The sequence below is a fragment of the Perissodus microlepis genome, chromosome 18 (assembly GCF_051167445.1).
Source record: "Perissodus microlepis isolate ML-2025 ecotype Zambia chromosome 18, ASM5116744v1, whole genome shotgun sequence".
In the NCBI taxonomy this organism is placed as follows: Eukaryota; Metazoa; Chordata; class Actinopteri; order Cichliformes; family Cichlidae; genus Perissodus; species Perissodus microlepis.
The window spans coordinates 6,323,542-6,348,592 of NC_140478.1; the positions used below are offsets into that span (position 1 = coordinate 6,323,542).

Here is a 25,051-nt window from a genome sequence, read left to right on the forward strand (position 1 = left end):
CAACTAATGTATATATATATATATATGTGTATAGAATGACTTATTTAATTATTGTTTTTTCTAAAAAGGACATGAGAGGATTTTTTTTTTTTTTTTAAGAGGATTACATTAAATTAAAGGGATTCTATGACACACTGGGAAATTCTCCTCCACTTCAGGTTAAACGTATAGTATTTCCATATGTGTAGCGCTGAAAGGCCATCTGTCTGCTGTGTCTTTCAGTCTCTTTCACTCTCTCTCTGTGTGTGTGTGTGTGTGTGTATGCAGTGCTGATTATGCAAATAATCATTAGACAATTGTACCAGGAAGTTTCACTAAGAACGAAAAATCCCCAACCAGTTCCTCATTCACTCATTGGTATAACAGTCCAGGTCGGCCAGCTGACCCACTTGTCAAACCACCTCAACACCAACGCACTGCATGTGTCACCCACTTCCATGTCAAGCACAGAGAGGACGTAGCTGAGGAGTGAAACGGTTCTACATTTTGGATTAACCGTTTTCTTAACCAGGGATACAGACTGAGACAGGTAAGCTGTAATGTCCAAGTGACATCAGGCAGACGCATGCTTGGTTTACACAGACGCATTAGGAGAGGTAAAAGTGTATGTAACTTTTTTTAATAGTAGGAAAAAAGTAAATGTAAGAAGTTTTATTAAATTGATTTTTTTTGTTCTGTGTTTTTGTGGACGCTTTATTCATTAAGCACAGTCATAACTCACATTAAGTATTAGTTTAATTAGTTTAAGGAAAGTTCTCTACAGTGCAACATGTTTAAAATCAGTGCTTTATTTTCTATTATAAAAGTTTTATTCCTATGATTTCATGTATGGTATAGCGACGGATTAAACATTAAAATTCACTGCATTTATTGACGTATCCAGACTTTTCCTCAGTCTATTGCAAAAGGAGGAAGTGTGTGTGTGTGTGTGTGTGTGTGTGTGTGTCATAGTCCAATATATCATGCGTGTGTGCCCTTAAGCCTTTCAGACCCCTAGTTTCCGGCTGTTTGCTGACAAGTTAAAAATATAACAGAGGCACTGAACCAACACAGTGCAAAACAAGCCTGTGCAAACCTGCCAAACCGCTGGCTAATGCATTCACTGACCTTTTTCTACCAAGAAAAATATGGTTTTGCCTTTTTCTTTACATTTACTCCCTGCCATCTCAGTTCACAAATGTGTTGTAGGCTGGTTTTCAGGTGTGCTTGTTTTCTATTTGCATTAGGTTAATGGTGTGTTTCCCCCCCTACTCAAACAACTCAATTCAGGCCAGCTAGGTCCAGCAACTTTATTCAGCACTCAGTCCTTCCACATGAATATAAGATATTAACTATTTTTAACGTTATATGGTAGGATAGCTGTGCTTTGCTATCACCGGCAGCCTAGAAGCAACAGAAGTAAATGCTTTTAGCATGCAGAAAGCAAGGTTTTGGTGTTGCTAAAGAAAAACTTTGGCATCAGATCAAATAGATGAACCCTATTGTTGGGATTTGTCATATTTTCTTCCCTAAAATGTACTACCTTACTATTACTGATAATAATGTTATCAAGTCAAAATTTCATTTAAGCTGTTTGGCTTGGTCGAAAACCTAATATGCCTCAATATAATAATCTAATAATATTTCTGCCAGCCTAAGCAGTGCTTTCTCCAATTAGCATACGTACATTAGCATGCTACCATATGCTAAAGGTGACTAAAAATCAACATGTTAGCGCCAGTATGAAGAGCATGTTAGCTAGCACTAAAAAAACAAACAAAAAAAACAAAACAACCCACGCTAATTCATTTTTTGTGGGGGTTTTCTTTCTTGTTTTGTCCTGTTTTATTTTCTGACTGCCCTGACACAATTCACCAAAGAATATCTCATCTCCTTAGAACTTCTGTTCTAGCTTTTTAAAAATTTTAAAAGGCTATTTGCCGACCTACAGGACTAGTTGAACATGTTCCCCTTTTCTCTGCGGTTCAGCTGTGCACTTTAGTTTCCTGGAGAAGGACAGAAGCTTTTTATTTATTTATTTTTCCGTTGTACTTTGAATAACAGATGTCAAAAACCAACGTGCACTTCTGCTCTACAGCAACATGCTTTGTTCTTTTTTCCCCCTTTTTTTCCCTGTAGGGAAGCACTCAAAGTTTATTTGACCTGGTTTAATTTTAGTGCTTTATATTTTTGTGCTTTTAAGCCACATTGCTTGACAATCTAAGTATAAATGGTTTTAAAGGTGGTGTTTCTCACGCTCATAGGAAGTTTAGTTTTAATTTAGACAGTTACTCATATTTAAAAATCCTTTTTATGTTCACACATTACCTTTGTAAAATATTTTCATTGTTAAACTCAAGGTACAAATATCACTTTATTTGTCCTTAAAACTACAATATAGGAGATACATACTTTTAATGTTTTTGACTTTTATACATTTTAAAACTTATAACACCTCTCTCTCATAAAAACCAACATCACCAGTTAAAAAGATGTTGTTTTTTCTTTGCGACTTTGTCATCTTTGTGGGCATGTGGTCAGTATGTGTGCATGTAGAAAGCAAGTGCACATTGGTGGCAGTGGGCTTCATGGTGGTTAGCAGACAGCTACCCACACAAAAGTCAAAAGAAGAAAAAACAATGCAGCAAACTGCAGCAATACATGTTTGATTTCCCTGAACAGAAACCACCACTGGATAAATTGCAGCCATGTCAGAATACAGGGAAGCAGCAGTGACATTGCGACATATTTTTTTCTAAAGAACTACTTTGAGACATTCACATTTTTATTGAATTTTTGTTGAGTTACAGCAGTAACTCAACAAAGTTACTCAACTCAACAAATGTAGAATTTTTCACCTGAAATATTAGAGTTTGTGTAAGAAGTGCCATGGCTAATGACATTTAGACTACTGGAAACATCGGTTACCATGGTGTTGCTGAAAGTTAGATTAAAAGACTGTTACCAGTTGTAATCTTGTTAAATATATAGCTGAATCCAGCAAGTCATTAGTCTAGCTTAGCATAAGCTTTAATGGTGAAAGAGCTAGCTTGGCTCTGCCAGAAGCTTGAAGGTGGCATTCAAAGCTCACAAATGAAGATATGCATTTTGGACTTATATGTATTTTAAACCCACCCAATGATGGTGAATGATACAAAGCGTGTGCTCAGTCCAGAACCTGTGCATGTAAAACCTCATCGTAAGACGCTAATGCTATGGATATAGAGGCAGAAGTAGCAGAATGTCTCATTCAAGTCTATTTTGGCTACACTGCATCATCAAATCCTCCCTGTTCTGCTTCTCGTTTTTACTGAAAGCTCTTTTCCTGAAAGTTGCAAAGACAGCAGCAGCTTACTTGGTCACGGAAACATCCCTAAAAACAGAGCAAGAAATTAAAACGCATTGTAGACAGAACAATCTGTGTTTTGAGCAAAATGGTGAAAAAAACCACCCATTGTACTGGACATACTTATCCATTTAAATATGATAATAGTTGGGTTTTTTTGTTTACACCTTTTGATGTATGATAGAAAGAGTATTACTCAGCAATGCATACCTTTGCACCCCTATTATGTTAACAATCCAGTTAGAGGTCGACATCATTATTTTTATATTTCTGGCGCTAAGTGGTGCTGCACCTTTCCTGTGACATTCCCATAAGATGTAAATCAGAGTGCAGTATAAAAGTCAGTACAGTCAGTGGGGTGGTGCGGCTGCGAGGGAGGCAGCTGGACAGCATGAGCAATCACGCCACATTCACTTATAGGTCCTGATGTGGTTGGTGTTAGTGTGTGTGACTGCGAACTGCAAAGCTGCAGCCGCGTGCAAGGACAGCAACGGTGATAATAAAGATGCTGAAAAGCATGGAACCGAGGACGGGTCTGCCGTGGAGTTATTACAGTTACATTTGCACATGTGCAGCAGTTTGTTTTTGTGAAACAACTTCTTATTATCGCTTCTTGTTATCTTCCCCTTTATGTTGAACTTATAAATAACACTGGAAACATGACACCAGTTTGGATCTTTATTTTCACATGTAAAAACTGAAGAGTCACAGGTGTCTGCTGCCACACTTTTTATACGCATTGTGTTTTTTCAGCAGGTGTAAATGGTATATTTGTAACAGCTTTCTTCAATCTTTCTTTTTCTCACTTCCTTGTGCAGACAGAATGGGCTGCATGAAATCCACGCTAAATCAAGGTCTGAGCGGAGGTGTGGACCAAAAAATGGGCCAACATGCTGTCCATTCTGAACAGTCACGCTATGTTAGAGACCCCACCTTTAGTCCAAAAGTCAACATGGTAAGTAGTAAGACTTGGGTGGACCTTACACTCAATCTCAAGTGTGGTTGAGTGTTAACAGCAACAAAATCGTTAGATAACAAAAAGTCAAATCATAAATGGAAAGCATGCTATTGTTTTCATTCAATCAAAAATTGACTTATAATCGTCATTTGGTTTTTTCGTCATTATTGTATTGTATGAAGAACAGAATGATTCAGTTTTCTTTACATATTGCATCAAAGATATGACCTTTCTTTTTGTTTTTGAAAAAAGTTGCTCAATGTTTCCTGCCTAATAGAATTTCCCATTTGCAAAAGATGACATCTATTACAAGGAAATGACAAAAGTCTGTGCAAAAATCTCTATGTAAATAATGTCTGCCTTAAAATAATGGAAGTAATGATGATAGAAAGACACTGTGTAACTTTAATATTGTTTCCTTTTGCAGAATAACTCACTGTTACCGGGTCAGGTGTTCCAAAAAATGGAGGGTACGACCCCTTCTTCCTTGTTTTTTGTTTATTTATCTGCTGTCTGTTCATTGTTTCGTACTACTATACTGTACTTCTGGTAACACCTGTATGTGGTAGCTTCTAAGGTAATAGGGAATTCACTCACCTCAAAGTATGTATAGTGAAACAGTTAGGCCCAGAAGTCCTCATAGTCATGAAAGACAAAATCTTCATCTTCTTTTGTTAGTTTTTTAACTTTGACCCATTTTGAGATTTCACCAGCAAATTTTGACTGATTCAAGGTTTATTTACTAATTCAGCAAATTCACTAAGAAAATTATTCCAAAGCTAAACTGTAGAATAAATAAACCAGTCAAATATATGAGTATAGGTTAAAATAGAAAGTAATCTTAGTTATGATAGTTTTTATTTAGAAAAGAGATCCTTATAGGAAGGCTAGTCACTACATTTGACGTGTAAACCATGTAATTTTCCGCATTATATTAAAACTCTTTTATCTTAGCAATGTACACAAAGGCGTTTAAGTACATCCAACTAAGTTGCAATTTAAACATAAAGTTATCATTAGTCATTACTGATTGAGACTACAGCTACTTATAAGTAGGTTGAGTAAACTGATAAGCTAGGTGCATGGCCTATAATTGCTTCTGTCTGATGTTTCTGTACATGTTGTCCCCCGTGTCTTTACATAGTTTAAAAATAGAACAACCTTTGTATTGATCTATGAGCCTATTTGCATGTGTTTAATGATGACAATTTTCTCTTTCCTATTTCAGAACAAAAGGGGGTGGGTAAAATAGTGATTGCCCTTTTCCCATATGAAGCTGCACATCCTGATGACTTAGGATTCAAGAAGGGAGAAAAGATGAAAATTCTAGAAGAGTGAGTGTCTGGTAATTATGGTATTCTCAGAAAATGTATCATAATTTCTACAAATGGCAAGAATCACTTCCACTTTTATATATAGCCCCCCAGTTTTAGATAGACAAACTGACATCCTTTTACATATAAAGATTATTTTTTACTATTTGAATAAAAATCCTTTGTAGTCTGGATTTTTAATCAGGGGCTAGAAAGTGAGAGCGTATTTCTCCCATATTGGCTTCTCTTCATTGGCTCTCTGTTTAATGCCAATCTAAAATTCTTCTCCTCACATAGAAAGTGCTGGACGATCAGGTCCTGTCTTATGTTAAAGACCTCATCGTACCACATCATCCCAGTAAAGCACTTTATTGTGGTTCTTAGAATATTTAAGAGTAGAATGGGAGGCAAAGCCTTCAGCTTTCAGGCCCCCTGTCTCCCTCTCCTCTCCCACAGTCAGTCAGATGGCTTCTCTCTTCACTAACTCAAAAAATTCAAAGCAAAAAATCCCCAAATTTCTTTTTAGTCTTTTTAATCATGGCCTGGTTCCTTCCTTCTCCATATTTGGTTTCATCTGTCCAAATTTTGTTTAGCTTTTGTGGCAAGCTTAATCTAGCCCACCGGTGACACTCCCTGAGTGTTCTGAACCCTCTATATTTTCATTTAGAAAGCCATTTCTCAATGACAGTGATACAAATATCCTCACTGCGTGTTCTTCTTGACTTGGTTGTGAAGCTATTTTTCTTAACCATGGGAACAATCTTTTCAGCATGCACTTAATTTGGGATTTAGCCATTGCTAAAGTTTTGTGCCATCTCTCGGATAGGCTTAATATGTTTTTTCAGACTAATGATGGTCTCCCTCACTTGCAAAGACATCTCTTTTGGCCTCATAGTTGAAATTACAGTGACAAAATATAAAAGTTTAACTTGGTGAATCAATTTCAGGTATTATGTCTTCTTCCTCTGTGATGTCCAGTAACTTTTGAGCCTCTGAAAATGAGGCTGAGGCTGAGGATGTTTGAAAATAACTGTAAACTAAACAGTTAATGCAAAATTTTTGTTACAAAAATATCATATAAGTTTTATAAAAGATTTCTGCAATGTGTGAATGTATTTTAGGCTAAATTACTTGCCCATGAGACAAAATAGCATTTCAGTTCAGAAATAATATTTCTCTGAATATAGGAATTACACAAAGTTAAATGATGGAATTTAATTTTAAAAAATCATCTTTCAAGACCTTTTCAGAACATCTCTGTCAATGCAAATGATTGTTCTAAAATGTATATGTATATTTATGAACTGACAGACATGGTGAGTGGTGGAAAGCGAAGTCTCTGGTAAACGACAAAGAGGGATTCATCCCGTCCAACTATGTGGCCCAAGCTGACACCATGGAGACAGAGGAGTATGTACTTGTTTCCTAATATTACTTCATGTTATTCAGATTACATTATTCATTTTTGCATTCAGCATCAACATTATGTATGTTACCAAATATTTATTATGTTTTTTGTTCCGTGCAGTTGGTTTTTCAAGGACATCACAAGGAAGGATGCAGAGAGGCAGCTGCTGGCACCAGCGAACAAGCCAGGCGCTTATCTAATCAGAGAAAGTGAAACATCAAAAGGTATGGCTACCATGGTAGCTCTGAGATACCGACATACATTCAGCAGCATTCTGCACTTTGGACACGTGGAGTTGTGACATTGTGTGTGCTTGATTTGAATGATCATGAATCACCAGTCACTCTTTTTTTTTTTCTTCATGATTTTTCCACAGGGAGTTACTCGTTGTCCATCAGAGATGTGGACGCCCAGGGAACAGACTCAGTGAAACATTACAAGATCAGGATGCTGGATAATGGCGGCTGCTACATCTCTCCTAAAATCTCCTTTCGGGATATTAGCAGCATGATTAAACACTATCACAGTGAGTACAGTGCAGCCAAAAGTCTGTTTTCACACTAAAATGTTGTATCTGTGAAATATTATTTTATATGGGAAAATAAAAGATTAATTTCTACTGCAAATCCATTTACAGTACTGACTATTTATTACTGCAAATAAAAATAAAGTAATAATAATGTAAATTAAGCAACCTAATAATGCTATAAATGTAAAAAGAAAAACTGTAAATAAAAAATAATCTATTATTAAAAGTAATACTGAATACTGTAGAGGAAAAACAGCAACACTGTAGCCACTTTTACAGTAACTTCCTTAACAACCTTTTCACGGGGTAGCGTGCTCATACCTCTTCTAATAAATCTCATATATTCTGTTTGTCCACATAAACAGGTTTTAGAAACATACAAGCTGTGGCCTTATGTAGAATTATGCTTTGTATGTAAATGACTGTATGATTTCTCTGGGTGCTTCCTTTTTGCCTAATAATGTGAAACAAGTGACAAAAAGAGCCAGCTTTGCTCCCTCCACCTGCTTCCTATGTTTGTGCAAAGCAAAGCTAGTTGGTTTCCAGCTTTTGCTCCACACTTGCTGATCAGAGAACAATGTTGATCTTCTCATTGCAAAAAGATTACACATGCTATGTTATTGATTAGGAAGACTGAGCACTGTCTGTGTGTGTGCCTTCCAGACAAACCGGATGGCCTGTGCCGTAAACTTGAGCGTCCTTGTGCAAAACCCAAAGCTCAGAAACCTTGGTATAAGGATGCCTGGGAGATATCCAAAGACTCTATTAAGATGGTGAAGAAACTTGGAGCAGGCCAGTTTGGAGAAGTCTGGATGGGTGAGTAGAAATGACTTTTATGTCCAAGAGTTGACAAGGGAAGTAATTGCCAAATAAAGGGAACGCACAATGATTTTTACCACTCTAGCCCTTCAAATAAAGACCACAACGAGGTCCCTTTAAGATACACGAGCGTATTGTTTCACAAAGAGCACAAGAGGTAGGGCACGTGGCCTTTTATCACTGGTAAATTATTACCTCATGAATTCTATGACATTCCCAGCGTTATTTCCGAGAAGGCAGCCGGCCTGTAAGTGGCAGCTAACACGGATTTGGCAAGAGAAAATCAAAGACTGGGAGACAGCAGATAAGTAACAAGGGAGCATATCTTTTTATGAGCTCCTTTATGAAGGAACAAGATTTCTAATTCCCTTCTATCATTTACAGTAAACACAGACGCAGGGAAGTGAGTGGTACAAGGAAGTTCCATTTCCCTCTAATTAAAGCAAAAATGGCTTCCTACTTTTGTTGTCCATGAGGTACAGGACTGCGCTCTGTTACAAAAAAAACCCCAAACCTCAACTGCCTGCATGTCTGCCTCTGGGCTCAGACCATCCCATTCATGTGTCGATGAGTGCTGTCGTCTGTGGAGGAAATGTTTGAGTCCGCGGGGTGATTTGCATGTGAGGTTTCAGAGGAATGATCACAAACAAATATATGCATATCATTTGTAAAAAGCGCTACCGCAGAGAAGGTTTTATTGCACAGTTTCATGAACAAACCGAAGCTGACTTTGTTTTACGGCTTTTAAGCGCTTTTTTCAAAGATTTTTTGTTTTTTGTGGCTTCTGACTTACACAACTGCTTTTTCACTTTGTTAAATATAAGGGGAAGTATGTGAGAACAAGTGTGTTGCCATTTGTGCCGTCTCTGTTAGTGGGAAATTATGTGATATTCGAGGTATAATTTTCACTTCAACGACAACAACTGTGTCTGACATCACCAACAGCATTTTTACAATTAGATTCAAAAAGCTACACGTGATGAATTTATAGAGGTGTATTCACTGTGGTTTGCACTGAGGTCTGGGATAATAGAATAGAATAGAATAGCACTTTATTGTCATTGTACATGTACAACGAAATTGTGTAAAAAAAAAAAAAAACAACAAGCAAGTGCTACCATTACAGAAACTCACCTGACTAAATTTACCAGTTGGCAGTACATCCATAACTGACTCTGAAACAATAAAACTCTGTGAATTATACACAGAGGGAGTTATAATAAAAGTTCACACAAGCCACAACTCACCTTACATCTGTGCATTCAAACTGACGTACTGTATGCAGTTTCCACGCTACAATGTGACATTCAATCAACTCATAAATCATATTATTATTATCATTATGTAAGGCAACAACTTTTCCTTTGTTCTTGAACCAAAGTCACAAAAATTCGGTTTTTGTCAGGATTTTATAACTCGAAGGGAACAAAGCTAACACAACCTGACCCAAGGATGGCCCAAAGGATCTTTAGAATAGCTCTGCCAACAAGTCATGAATAAATAATCAATGCAATGGAATTTGCACAGCAGTTGCATTATCTAATGCAGATATGTTACTGCACCTGCCAGGATCTGAATAAAAGTTATGCAACTTTCAATCTGGGTGACAGATAATATTCACACCTACCTGAATTACCAATAACAGGGTGTTTAACGGATGGAAAGGGTGTCATGCCTGACTTCATAATGACACTGAGTGTTATGAGTAGCAGCAGATTCCAACATTTGTTCCGTGGATTCTTGTTTCCTTTATGCAGTTTTGTGGAATATTCATTTACAGATATGCTGCATTACATCATAACTGAAACCAGCTTAAAATGGAAACAAAAATCCACCTTTACAAACACTGTAACATGCGAACAAATGTGTCCAGTCATGCATCAGTGGTCAGCTTTTGACAACATGGCATATTTTTCTCACCTGTCACTGAACGTTAAACAGTAAACACAGTGTTTTCCTTCCCGTTCTTTCCTTTAATTTGCATTTGTTTGGTGTAGTTGTTTCAGTTTCCTCAAAACTGTTTGTGGAAACGTATTTGTTTCCACAGGGAAACATTGAAAACAGTCCAAAGCCATGTAGCAGAGCATGTCATGCTTTAAAGTTCTTCTTTCCCCATGCTTACTCTTCACGTTCTCCACTCAGCATACTACAACAACACAACCAAAGTGGCAGTGAAGACGCTGAAGCCGGGAACCATGACGGTTGAAGCTTTTTTGGACGAAGCCAACGTGATGAAGACTCTGCAGCACGACAGGCTGGTGCGGCTCTACGCTGTTGTCACCAAGACAGAACCCATCTACATCATCACTGAATTCATGGCAAACGGTAAATGTCAAAAGTCTTTAGAAAAACTGAACTGGTTATTATGAAATTTTGTGGCCTATAATCACAGAGTCAACACTCCAGCATAGGCATAGATGCAGACATGCAAAGCACTGACGCTGTTTTCTGTTCTGTCTCGTCTTTAGGGAGCCTGCTAGACTTTTTAAAGAGCGACACAGGATGCAGACTGCAGCTGCCCAAGCTCATTGATTTCTCTGCACAGGTGATTACACCAATATGCTTCTTTGTGACCTCGCTGCTCACTTGTCTCACTACTGTGAACCCTACTTTCACTTCTCCAAGAAACTTTCTTATTTCAAACATGAGGTTGTTCTGTCCCAGCATCACACTGGCAGTGTCCATCCATCCATCCATCCATCCATCCACATAATCTAATAACAGATTGTTATTATTTGCTTGTAATTGCTTGTTTTATGTAGGCTTTGATTTTTTTCCCTTTCACTCTTATGCTTAAGACTACACACCTTCCTCTTGCTCTGTTACAGATAGCAGAGGGCATGGCGTACATTGAGAAGAAGAATTATATTCACAGAGACCTCAGGGCGGCTAATGTCCTGGTGTCTGAGAGCCTGCTCTGTAAAATAGCAGATTTTGGCTTGGCGAGAATCATTGAGGATAATGAGTACTCTGCCAGAGAGGGTAAGTGTGTATGTGTGTATGTATGGGTATGTGTATGTGTGTTTGCACATATAGGTGTATGTGCGTGTATGTTTGTGTCTATGTGTATGTGTGTGCGTGTATGTGTATGAGAATTTGAACACGTCTCCACTTTTTCTGTGGAAGGGGGCTTTCCCAGCACAAATGAGACACCACCCTGGCTTGATGCTTGTGACATAGTGAAACAAAAAGCCCCTTTTGAGAAGTGGAAGCACCCGCAAAGATTTATGTTGAATCAGACACTTTTGGTTTAATGTACCAGTCGCTCCACTTTTGTCTCACTGAAATCACACCACAGTGACCAATACCTCTGATGCCCCCAAACTACACTACCTCCTTTCACACTCCCACAAGGTTAAAATGAAGCAGGGAGTCCTTTTGGTACAGCCAACATTTCCCCGTCATTTGATTAGAAAAAATAAATAAATAAAATGTCAAAAATTAAACATAGTTTTAGAACTATTTTCAGTCAAATTTTGGAAAACTGGTTTGTCTGTTCATAAAGTTTATACCTACGCAGTATGGTTTTGATTTCACACCTGTAACATGCCACGAACTGGAGGACAGTGGAGGACAGGAACCGAGCTGGGAGACTGATGTGTGGGGTTAACCACCATTTCCAAAACACTGACCATTTAGTGATTGTGACATTTCAAACATTTGGAATGAACAGGGTTATTCTGAGAGTGCTCAAATTGTGTACTTCAGCAATAAAGTCTCAGTCTTAGGCGTGGTCAGGGAGGTGACCGAGAACTGGGCTGCTTCTGCAGCTGAGCTTTAGAAATCTTTTTCATAGATAAGGGAACCATATGGCAGAGCAGCTAGACAGAAGCCAGAGTGAGTTAAAGACAGCCCACACCCTGCCTTTTTTCATACAGTGCATTTCAAGAATTACAAAAGGATGAGATAAAGATTCTGTCGTCAGCTGAAACAGAGTGAAGTGTTTAGGCAGCAAAAACACAAAGTGTGGTAAACGGCAGATATTCTGAAGAAACATCCTGCAGAGTTCAGAAACCTGAGACTTGGATGTCAGTTTGCCATTTAGCACGGTGATGACCATTTCACTATAGCCAAGACAAGAGTGAAATGGAATAGAATTTTTGTGGAAAGATGGCAGATGCTTGTCGTGTGCATTGTATTGAGTGAATCCCTTCTAATATAATGAAGAAAGGATTTACCAAAAGAGTCTGTGCAATGTAATCAATGAAACACTGAGGACGTGGAGTTCTTTGTTTGTGAAAGGAGAATCAGGCAACAATGCTAACCACGCTACCACCATGTCATCGATGACCGCTTTCAGTACTTAACTTTTAACATATATGGTGGGAATTTTTCAAAAACCTGTTTTGGCCTTTTTAATTGTGGGGAAAAAATTCATTCATAGTTCATATTTTTCAAATTAAAGCAACTGTGCAGTAAAGTGCACGAGGAAGTGTCTGAATGCTATTTCTCAAGTGACTTATGAAACCTTATGAAACCCGTGTGATCACTGATCTGGACCCAGGATGCTGAAACTATTTGCAATAGACGTTTTGAAATAAATCCAGCAACACAGATAGAATCTAAAACCTCATTTACAAAAACAGAACAGGCGATCTTTGGGATTGTGTGAGGGAATAATAGAATTATAATTTCACAGTGTCTGTTTGTGTGTGCATTCCACAGGCGCCAAATTCCCCATCAAGTGGACTGCTCCAGAGGCTATTAACTATGGCACCTTCACCATCAAATCTGACATGTGGTCATTCGGAGTCCTGCTCTATGAGATTATCACCTACGGGAAAATCCCTTACCCAGGTAAATGTTAACCGCAGCGCTGTTGATAACTGCTTGTGCATTTTAGTTTTTGGTAAATAAATAATGACATGGTGTCATGCTTTGCTGTTCTTCCGCACTTGAGTTTACCTAACTTTAAGACCTGCTGATAACCAGGTTAGTTTTTATTATGTCCTGGTATGTAAAACCTTAGTCTTTTTATCATGACTATATAAAATGTAATGCTTTGTCATGGATTAAAGGACCTTGACCTATTAAATTAAAATATTGGGTTCAATTGGAAATTCTAACAATACAGAGTTCAGATGGAGAACCGTTTGTATTAGGTATGTTTTACAAGTAATATTTATTCATTTATGGTTATTACAGATGACTGAAGCTAAACTAAAAGCTGATACTACTTGTAAAAAAAAGCACTTTAAATAACTAAAAATAATGCAAACTAGTACTCAGAAAAAAAAGAAAGCTAATTTAAATCATTGTGCACTTATTAAATGTATTCAGGAAATCATTTAAATTTAGTCCCTTTTTTGAACCCTGTAAACACATAGGCATCACAAGCCAATGTTTATTGAGACTCTGGTATATGTTTGTCGAGACTCAGGTCTCTACATGACTGAGTGAAGTGTTTGTGTTGATGTATTTATTGTATTATACTGGTCTGAACTTCATAAACCTCTCCCCTGACACAGCTAACTGTAACCATAACTTTTATGACCCAGCCTCACTGAGCAGTAAGGCGTTATGCTGAGAAAGACTGCCCTCTGCTGGTGACTTTTGTGTTCTACTTCGGGTTGAGAATGTGACTGCGAGTACAAAAAGGTTCTCATTGGAAGCCTTTCCAGCAGTATTTACACTAATTTGGTGTCTGCAGGCATGACTAAAGGAGAGGTGATGTCCTCGATACAGCGCGGCTACAGGATGCCTCAGCCCGACAACTGTCCCACTGAGCTGTACGATATCATGATGTCCTGTTGGAAGAACAGACCTGAAGACAGGCCCACATTTGACTACCTACAGAGTGTCCTGGATGACTTCTACACCGCCACAGAGGGACAGTACCAGCAACAGCCGTAGATGGAGACAAAACTGGAGAGACTTTTGGCACATAATGCAAGCAGCTTGTAAATAGCTTTATGTTTGGACCTACTGGAGATATGTGATTGTATTTTCTATGTTTATATTCATGTATATATGATACATTCTGCAGTAAGCTGTGTGATATATTCACAGTGGACAAAATATAGTTTGCATGTTCCAGAATATAGTTTACTGCAGATTTTCAGGGTGTGTAAATATGAGGTTTTGTGCAGTTAAGCCTCGGTGATCTGGAGGAATTTTACAGAAGTAAAATTGTATCATATTATTTTTACTTTTGACACTGGAGTCTTGTTAATAAGTGTTTCAATAATTAGGGTGTTTGTGAGAGTTACTGAACAAACAGCAGGCATTATACAAAGAATTTGTGAAGCAATGATATGTAGGTTAAGAACATACTTTTCACGCAGTGCAAATTTTAAGTGGTGAGATTTTGGTTTTACAAGCGATGGGGATGAGTTTCTATGAGTTTTTGAGCATTGATTTTTCATAAATTTTAATTACTTTACAAGAAGAAATGGTAAATGAATATACACATTTTTACTCAGCCATACCACTCTCTTCAAAAATATTTACATGACGATTATGATTACTTTGCATTTTTATTTTGGCATGAGAACTTACTTCTTCACAAGCTGCTCTTACTAAATTAAAACAACGGTTTTCTTGTTTTTGTTGCTTACTGTTTCAGAGACTTGTTGATGCCCCACTTCATATTGAAGTGCTCTAGCTCTTGCTTGTTTTTTTCTTCATCACATCATCATTTCAAGTAGGCTTTGTTATTAAAAGGAGATTTATGTTTCTTTTTTTAAAAAAATAAAGTGCAGTAATTGTTATGCTGTATTGGATGCCTTTGTACAAATGTGAAAAGAGCTTTAATAAATGCAGCAGGTAGCTTTGTTTCCTTGGTGGCAAATTTATACACTCTAATGAATTTATAAAATTAGAGATAATTAATATTGTAGCGGGTCAGGGCTGTTCGGGGTTCTGTTTGTACAGTTATGTTTTGTGTATGTTGCCATGGTGACGGGTGACGCCCTCTCGCTGCGACGGTGTGTCCTTCCGGGGTCAGAGGGCGCCCTGTGTGTTGTTGCTGTGTTGTTGCCGCGCTGAGCAGTTAGCTAGCGGCAGTGTTCTTCTGCAAATGTTAATAAACGGCTGTGCTCCCTGGCTAGCTCACGGGAAGCAAGACCAAACGATACCTCCGTCTCCTCCTTGTCTGAGCTCGCCACAATATATTCAATTATAATTCAGTTAATTAATTCTATATGTGCTTGTCAAACGTAAGTACTGTACCTCGATAAGTTTTTTTTCTTTCCTTAAGTAACACAAAGATGAAAAGAAGGAGAATTACTACTACTACTACTAATGATGATAATAATGATGATGATACAAACTGTACTGAAGTTTAAGGGAACAAAATGTAGATAACGACTAAATATAGAAAACGACTATTATTTTGAAGCGTCATCTCGTTTCCTGCTATGGTCACGTGGTTTTTCAAGATGGCCGCGCCCACAGCGCTGTAGCAGCTGATAGAAGATTGTGTCCATGCGAGCGGGGTTTAAATGACAGTTGAGGAGCAGCAGGTTACAACTGACATCCCCGCAGAGAGACAGAGGAGTTTCTGAAAGGCTGTCCCATCCTCAGCACCGCCAACATGAGCAAGAACGATTTAATCCTGTGAGTACTTCCTTCTTTGTTTCTCAAAACAAACTGCCGCTTGTTACATTGTTACATTTAAGGTTAGCATTTTGGCTGTTTAGCCGTCTAAAAAGTGACCTTATGAAACCCCCCGTTGTCATTGTTATGAAACATTTCTTCCTATTATGGGTCAGTTATAGAAACACAGGCCTCATTCCTTAAAACTACGTAATCCAATGCCAGAGCGAAGTCGCTTCCTCTTACAAAAAACACTCATTCAGAAATTCAGCAGTCTAATAATCTCTTGTTCATATTTAGAGATGAACTTATTTTGCAACATGAATTAGTGCTTTAAGCAAATTCTGTGGATCGTCTGATAAATTCGGCATAGCTAATAATGTAAAAGTCTTATTAATCTTTTTGGTTTGTTCTATTTAACTAGCTTCAACTCCGAGAAAGCCAGGGTTTCAAAAATTATCCCATACAGAATCCATGACAAACTCTGATAGTGTGTTTTTATAACTCACACGTTTAATTCTTAAGAAGAGTCTAACAGCAGACTTGCATCTTTTAAAGTTAAGTGTAGCAAGCTAAACATAATTGGCTATCTGTGAAATGTTTTTGTGGTCCGTCTAACAGTTTCATGTCAGAGTCTGAATTAGATTAAGGTTCTGATACATTACTGATCCATCCTAAGCACTCCTGTATTTAACTGTCATTTCTCCTGCTGGGAGAAGATAAGAGAGCAGAGGACGGTTATCTCCCAGAATCACTCTTTTGGTGAATGCCCTTCAGCTGGATGCCCAGAGTGATTGCAGGGGAAAGGGAAGGGTGGGCCTTTATTTTTTATTCTAGATAACACAAGTTTGCGGCTGTATTGTAAAGAGGTTATGACACTATCAGCTAAGCTCCATTCCCTCAACTATGTAATATAAATTGAAATTGCCAGTGTGCTTTGGCCATGCCGCAAATATCTTAAAATTCTGTCTAAATTTGTATTATTTTTCTACGCTAAAATGTTGCATAATCAGTGTAAATAAGAAGAGTCAGCAGGTGAATGTCCCCACACATCCAGCCAAACTGGTGTGTTTCTTAACCTGGTCAGAGAAAACACAGATTCTAACATGAAGTGCTTTCTACCCAGCCCCAAAGACTTTCCTCAGCCAAAGAACGACACATTCCTGAGAGCGGCACGAGGAGAGGAAACCGAACATGTCCCAGTCTGGTGTATGAGACAGGCTGGCAGATATCTACCAGGTACAGGCTTCAGATCAGTTCTTTTGTCTCGTTTCTGACATGAATAGTAGCACTGTACAATCAAATGTGCTACACTGATTACCCTTAATATTCGTGATCATGTTTTCAGGTTTCATATTGTAGTATTTCACTTTCTGCATGACCATAAGCATGAGATTCACATCCCTGATAACCACCAACTCCCTGTTATTGAGTCTTAATGCTGATCTGTAGTGGTTTTTTGACTCTAATCTGCAGAGTTCCGTGAGTCCAGAGCAGGGAAGGACTTTTTTGAGACATGTCGGTCACCAGAGGCTTGCTGTGAGCTCACTCTGCAGGTACAGACCTGGATTCACAGGGGGGAGAAAAAAAATCTAATTTCACAGTGTTAACATCAAGTCAGCAACACCATTATGTGGTGTGAGATGATGGAGTGGTTGTTACACCACCCACAGGGTACCAACAAGAATAACTTATCCCAATTTTTTTTTTCTTTCCCCCCCTCCACTTCCAGCCTCTGAGACGTTTTCCCTTTGATGCTGCCATAATCTTCTCTGATATCCTAGTTGTCCCACAGGTAAGTCTGTTCAGACCAGGCTCAATTGCTAGCATGTATAAAATGTTTACAGCTAATCTTTTGCTATATTTTTGTCAGATGTACAATAAAAGAGGTTTTCTGTAGTCAGAAAAATATACATTTTGTGAGTAGAAAGTGTGTTTAGGGTTTTGACGTTTATTAATATTTAAATAACCTCTGACATACAGTACAACCAGTGTCTGCTATGTCTTGAGGAATGAGAAGAATTTTCATGTGTGGTAACAAATGGCTATGTATTGATGTAATACATGTATGTGATGTCCACATGTTTTAATTTTTAATTTAACAAATTACCATTAGTCAAGTATTAAATATTAATTTTTCAGTTTGGTTCAAAAACCCCAACAATCAGATTACCCCCTATGACCAGCACTTGGCGACAGTGGGAAAGAAAAACTCCCTTTTTAACAGAACAAAACTTCCAGCAGAACCAGGCTCAGGCTGGTTGGGGGTGAGGGGAGGGTGACTGTACAAAAGACATTCTGTGGAAGAAATAGAGAAACTAATAATAACTTTTTCTTTTTTTTTCTTATTCTTTGCTGTGTTCCTCCACAGTGGACGCAGTGTTTCAAAATGTTTTTGACAAAATAACTCTTTTGATGACTTGATTAATTAATTAAATAACAAGATATATTTTTCATCTATTCAGGTGTCCTGAATCTGTTTTCCACTCATTCTCTGTACAGCTGTGACCCTCCCTGATCCTTCCTTTATACTCAAAGCCTTCTTCCTGTTAGCTGGGAGTTCTTCCTCCCCACGCTTGCTATTATTTTTTTTCTTAGAACGTCAGTTAATAGTTGGGTTACCCTCTTTAATATGTCTTACAATATAAAGAGCCTTTGGATGGCTTATGTTGTGAACACATCATAAATAAAATGAGGCCCTGTAATGGACTGGACACGTTGTACTCCAGGTTTTGGCCCAGTGTTTACTTTGATAGGTTCCAGCCCACCTGCATCCTGAAGATAATAAGTAATACAGAAAGCAGATATATTAACTTGTTTGGTTTGTCTTTGTTTCTTCTTCCTCCCTCCAGGCCATGGGTATGGATGTCCAGATGGTTGCAGGTAAAGGTCCAACATTTCCAGAGCCTCTGAAGGAGCCAGAGGACCTGCAGCGGCTGCAGGTCAAAGTGGACACTGACAAAGAGCTGGGCTACGTCTTCAGAGCCATCACACTGACCCGACACAAAATTGAGGGCAAAGTGCCACTAATAGGATTCAGCGGGGCTCCGGTTAGGCGCGCACATGTTTAAACATTTATAGAAAATAATGCTTCGATATTCTAACAGCTCTCTGTTCCTCCACAGTGGACGCTCATGTCCTACATGATAGAAGGTGGAGGCTCCAACACTCACTCTAAGGCAAAGCGCTGGCTGTATCAGCACCCCGAAGCCAGCCACATGCTGCTGAAGATGCTGACAGATGTGATCGTGGAGTATCTGCTAGGACAAGTGGCAGCTGGAGCTCAGGTCAGACTTCCTTGCTTTCTGTGTCTAAACAGACTTCCTCCATTATGATGTCACTTGATATAAATCTTTTTTTCTTTAGCTTATTTTAGTTTCCCTTGAAAAAAAGAAAAGATGTAATAAATAAATAAATAAAAAATTTCACAGGACAGAGTCAGTGTAAGTCATATATGTTTGAGTCAAGGACATAAATAAATGCTGACAGTAGAACACACGCCTTATGGAAGTGAACTAATCTCTATGTCAGTGCAAAATACAGCTGAGGCAGCACAAATTATTCCAGTAAGTTTACCCAATCCTGCAATTTTCAGTATTTGTACAGTACATTAACAATGGTGTGGGTGTGTGGTCCTCTCTGCCTATGCTCCCTTTTTTCCTCTTTCCCGTCATCTAGCCGATCGATCATAGCAGATGGCTGCCCCTCCCCGGTGCCTTCGTTCTGCAAGAGGTTTCTTCCCGTTAAAAGGGAGTTCTTCCTCCCCACTGTCAACAAGTATTGGTCATAGCAGATAATATGATGGTTAATATTGCACAATCTTTGTCTTAAAATACCTTGACGGGATTTTTTTTCTTGAGAACTGATGCTGCATGAATAAAACCGGACTGAACTGACGTAACAGCACCATCTTTTAACTGTCTCATTAATCAGTATGTGTCAGCGTAATGCAGACTTGAACAAATGTGTCCAATCTGAGACAGCGACAGAGCTCCGTGTCTGTGTGCTTGCTTGAACGAAGTGCTTTTTTTTTTTTTTTCTTTTCTTACAAAAGAAGAGAAAGTACTGAAGAAGTATGACAAGTCTATGAATGTAGCAACAAAGTCAGTTAACTGGCAACAGTGACGTAAATTGAAGTGTTGTCATCACTGCTGTGAGTGGGAGGGATGTCAGTCAGACACTCTGAGACAGAAAATGTTTCCAAGTTAAAAAAGAAAAAAGAAAAGTGGTCAGCACGGTCGCCTTTCAGGTTTCAGGTTATTTTAATGCATATATTCTACATAATACAGCAGAAAAATACTCAAGTTGAAGGGATTTGAAGTTGTAAGTGAAATGTTAACACAAAGACAGCCCTTTTAAAGTGTTATATTTCCTTTTTTCTTTGTTTTTTATTTTCTTTTTTTTAACCCCACTGCTGGGCGCTGCACCTGTGAAATCCCAGTGTTTATAACAGTGACGTCTTGGGTCACTCACAAAGTGTCACTGTCACCATTCACACAATTCTTGTGTGTTTTTCAGGCACTGCAGGTGTTTGAGTCCCACGCCGGCATTCTGGGACCTGCAGAGTTTAAAGAGTTCTCGCTGCCTTACCTCCGAGACATCGCTCGCCGCGTCAAAGATAAACTGAAGGAGGCAGGACAGGATGTCCCCATGGTGAGAGGGACACCAAACAGATTCACACACAGACATTTGTCCCTCGGTGTATAATCAGAAACACATTTCCTCCATCCACACATGCGTAACACACGTGGACTTCTACACTTACACATCAGCATGAATGCACTGCAAAGAGTCACCTGACATGCATATCAGATGCTAAGCTTCAAACAACTAGTAGTAAAAAAAATTATGTTCATTGTTTTGTTTGTTGGGTCATTAGTAGCTGCTATAATTGTGTCAGCACTCGGCTCTATTCTTATTAGCACTGTGTTGCCTCCCTGGAGGGATCATTAAGGATTCATGCAGTGTAAGGAGAACCACTGTTCTGTTGGATCTACCTGCAGGTGGCAGCATTTCACCAACAATGGTTCCTGAAGAAGTTGATTTGAAAATCTGTTGGTGTGTGTGTGTGTGTGTGTGTGTGTGTGTGTGTGTGTGTGTGTGTGTGTATTTAGATTGTATTTGCAAAGGATGCTCACTACGCCTTAGAGGAACTGTCTCAGTCTAATTATGAAGTGGTTGGCCTGGACTGGACCATTGACCCACTATCCGCACGGTAACACAAAACGCACACTGGTTTGTCTTTGCATGCAGCACCAGACAGTTTTAATTGTAAGATTCAAACCAGCCAAACATTTTTGAACGTGAGCCTGAATAGAGAAGTAGCATACAGTGAAAAGCCCACACAGAATCTACAAATACTTGAAGGAAATGTAGGCAGTCATAGCAGTGATGTTGGGCGTGATGTTGGCCATTGCTGACCTCTCTCTTGTTCCTGGGCTGATCTATTCATCAAATGCTTAAACCGCTGGTTGAAGGATTAACTCGTGTGTCCTCTGATGTGTATGTTTGTGAATTCAGGGAACGCACAGGAGGGAAGGTCAGCCTGCAAGGAAACATGGACCCCTGTGCTCTGTATGCTCCAAAGGTAACTTCCAATTTCACTGTGCTTTAAACCGACACATAGAAATCTGAAACTCATACTTAGGTAATTCTCATAAAAGTGACTTTCATAGTTTTTCATATTTAAGAAAACTTCATTTTGACCTTTGATTTTTGCCATTTGCTGTTAATGACTTTAACCTGCTAATCTGGAAAGATTTTGTCTTTGAAGTTTTCCATCTTTTGTGGGTGTTGTTGTTTTTTTTTTTTTTAAATGATACAACTTTAGTCTGACCCCAGACTAACATCCCCGGGTTGTTGGCTGTGGTGCTATCCACGTCAGCTGCTGTGGTCACAGAAACATCAGACTGCTTTGGCAATTGGATTATTGTCATCCCTGCAAACATCTGATTTTCTGCTCAGTGTGGTACACAAGATGACACCAAACAGCACAATGAAGACTTTTCTAATAATCAGTCACCATCTGCGGTGGTGATTAAAGAAAATAATCAGCTTGAAATATCCCTGTTAATTTAGCAGATCATCGTTGAATGTGTGATTTAAGAGCTTTTAATCACTATTTATATATTTAAAAAAAAAAACAAACAAACAAACTTGGAGGAGTATGAGCTGTTTCATTGAAATCTATGGGTAACAACACAAACCTGTAATCTGCGGTGATAATCATAGGAACAATTTTTAATTGACTTATTTATTTATACTTTGTTAAATAAGCACAGAAACTCCAAATGTATCAACATTATAACTGCTAATTTTTTAATGTTTGTTTGAACAAACTGAAAAAAAGCCAAATTAATTGCAACCCTGAAAAGTCCAGACTCCTGCACCCTGTATCGTTACACTGTAATACCTGCCAAACATTTAAATGCTTATCTTCTGTTTTTTTTTTCCCTCTAAACTGTAAATAAGGAGGCTCAAACTTTGTAATGTGGGCCACATAGAGCCCACTTTGAGCTTGAGTGGGTCAGACCAGCCAAAGTCCCGTTTCTGTCATTGTAGAGACGTTTGACTACACATTGACTCTGTCAGATATCCTAATATTAAAAAAAGAACAAGTCTATAAACACAGATGTTCTCTAAATGAACTTGTAGGATATGATCGCTGGAAGAAAAGCTCTCCAGTCTCCTGGCAAAGCGATGACCTGAAACGTCTTTCTCTTGATTGTGGTGGCCACAGACAATCTGCTGAGATTAGCTTGCACTCCTTGTCCTGATTCCCTCATTATCATTCAGTGAGCATGTTCCCTCACATTTGCACTAATTTCATCTAAAATGACACTGCGCCACCTCTCTCACACACTCTGCCTCTCACACGGCTTCACCCTTCAGCTCACCTGTGCACTGTGATCTGGCGTATGTGTCACGTCGTGTCACTGATGGCAAGCACAAACAGTTTTGCCTTCATTGTAGGAGATGACGTCTGCATTTAACTTCGGCCACCTGCTGTTGCCATTGAGCGTCCCAGTTAAAATCAGTTTTACTGTGTGAGAATGCGTTTTGCCGAAAGAGCGTTATGTTTGATCGTTTCTTTGTGACGGCGACTGACGTGAACCTGCTCTCCTTCTCTTCAGGAGCGCATTTCAGACATCGTGAAGAAGATGTTGGAGGGTTTCGGCACAAGGGGCTACATCGCCAACCTCGGCCACGGCGTTTACCCCGACATGAAGCCGGAGAACATAGGTGCCTTCGTCGAAGCTGTGCATCAGCACTCCAAACAGATGATCAAACAGATATGAAGATAATGTCTTGTATGAACAACCAAACCTGGCCTTATGATGGTGATGCAAGAAAAATGTATAATGAGGCATTATTTTATTAAAAGCTCTAAACAGTAGTAGATGTGTCCGTTTGAATATAAACAGAAAAATCCTAAAACAAATTACTTGTTTTTCAACACATGAAACACAGAATGCGTTTCCTGTTATTTTCAGAATGAGGCTGATTTTCAACAAAGGAGGAGAAAAAATAACGTGAGGATATTAATTTAAGATGGAAAACATCCAGATCAGCATGTACTGTACATTCTCATCTACCACAGCTCTCCACAACAAACATGTTCATTTTTTTTTTGTTATTATTTTGAAGACCAGATTTTCTCTTCAGCTGTAATATGTTTTTCTGAGCAGGACTGGATTATGTGTTTGGACTGAAAAGGACAGTACATGTACGCTGCAGTTTAACTGAATGAGATTGTGTTTGTATTAATATTAGATCTAAAAGGTCTAAAGAGCTTTGACTAGTGGTGTGTACTATGAAGCGTTTTGATGTTTTTATTCTTTAAATCCAATCACAATCCTGTAAAATGTCTCTGTGGCACTTTCAAAAAAAGGAGACGCATTTCTGCATCTGTAAACATCTTTAGTCCAAGAAGAGCTCTTCATCAGTACAAGGAGTTTCATTCTCAAAGGCTGCCAAAGTAAAAAAAAAAAAAACATAAAAGATCCAAACTGCTGTAAAAACAAAAACGGGTGATTTGGCAGAGAGTTTCAGCAAGGGACACTCTGCTGCAGTTCTAAAATCAATTTTTAAAGGAAAAATGTCAGCACCCAGCAGTTGATCATTCCTCCATCTAACATCTTAACTGTGAACAAATCTCCTGCTGGATCTCAGCAGGAAGAGTTTTATTTTTACTCCTGCTGATAGAAGATCTTTTAACAAATGCGCGCTGTACACGAAGATGCTGCTTTGCTCTGATTTTCACCCTAAATCTGAATTTTGTGTAGAAAAACTGGTTTATTAGGAGAAGCAGTCTCTTTTTTTCCCCCCATTCACCATTAGATAAAGATTTAATCTGAATTTATATTCTATTATGTTTTTAGATTTCTGTTACACGAGAAATATCCAACCCATAGCCACTCAGCCTGTCTTTGACAACCACTACATGCCCATCTCAAGATGAATTGTACTTACTTTGATGAGCCCTTAAAAACGGTACTCCTGACAAAATGAATATAAATATGTTTTGCACACAGCAGTCTGTGTTGAGGGCTTTCTCTTGCACTGGCAGGATGTTGTTACAGTTTTTCTTGAGAATGTAGCACCAGTAAAGTCAAGTCTAGGTATAGTCAGCTGATCATGGGTCAGCAACTCAAAGCTTTTATGCAAGAAGACATGGTCATGACAGCCTGCTGAACTTCAAACTGAGGTTCAGAATGGGGAAGAAAGATGACTGAATGTGGGATAGTTGATGCAGAATGGGCTGGTTTGTGGTTTTCTCTGTATTAGTGTAGGATCTTTACCTTACAATATAAACTGCCTCGGGGCAACTGCTGATGGGATTTGGCGCTATATAAATTGAACTGAATTGAATGATCTTAGAAAATACTGAAATATTTCATTTTCTGTGTAATGTACAGGGTGGGCCATTTATATGGATACACCGTAATAACATGGGAATGGTTGGTGATATTAAAGTCCTGTTTGTGGCACATTAGTATATGTGAGGGGGCAAACTCCTCAAGATGGGTGGTGACCATGGTGGCCATTTAGAAGTCGGCCATCTTGGATACAGCCTTTGTTTTTTTCAATAGGAAGAGGGCCATGTGACACATCAAACTTATTGGTAATGTCACAAGAAAAACAATGGTGTGCTTGGTTTCAA

General features: G+C 38.7%; 2 protein-coding genes across 2 annotated transcripts; both read left to right on the forward strand.

Annotated features, from left to right (window-relative positions):
- The first annotated feature begins 7 nt into the window (after nt 1-7).
- On the forward strand, nt 8-15,127 carry lyn (LYN proto-oncogene, Src family tyrosine kinase). Its single transcript, XM_084911877.1, has 13 exons — nt 8-529; nt 4,144-4,280; nt 4,711-4,753; nt 5,512-5,617; nt 6,908-7,006; nt 7,125-7,228; nt 7,381-7,530; nt 8,197-8,349; nt 10,495-10,677; nt 10,821-10,897; nt 11,181-11,334; nt 13,018-13,149; nt 14,003-15,127. The coding sequence occupies exons 2-13, from the start codon at nt 4,149-4,151 to the stop codon at nt 14,203-14,205; spliced, it is 1,536 nt and encodes a 511-aa protein (XP_084768003.1). The 5' UTR covers nt 8-529; nt 4,144-4,148; the 3' UTR covers nt 14,206-15,127.
- A 221-nt stretch (nt 15,128-15,348) lies between these two features.
- urod (uroporphyrinogen decarboxylase) lies at nt 15,349-23,284 on the forward strand. The gene is made up of 11 exons (XM_084911879.1): nt 15,349-15,509; nt 15,692-15,909; nt 17,015-17,127; nt 17,365-17,444; nt 17,621-17,683; nt 18,741-18,938; nt 19,014-19,175; nt 20,407-20,541; nt 21,003-21,103; nt 21,409-21,475; nt 23,022-23,284. Exons 2-11 carry the CDS (start codon nt 15,887-15,889, stop codon nt 23,184-23,186), a joined length of 1,107 nt encoding a protein of 368 aa, XP_084768005.1. The 5' UTR covers nt 15,349-15,509; nt 15,692-15,886; the 3' UTR covers nt 23,187-23,284.
- Nucleotides 23,285-25,051: the final 1,767 nt, after the last annotated feature.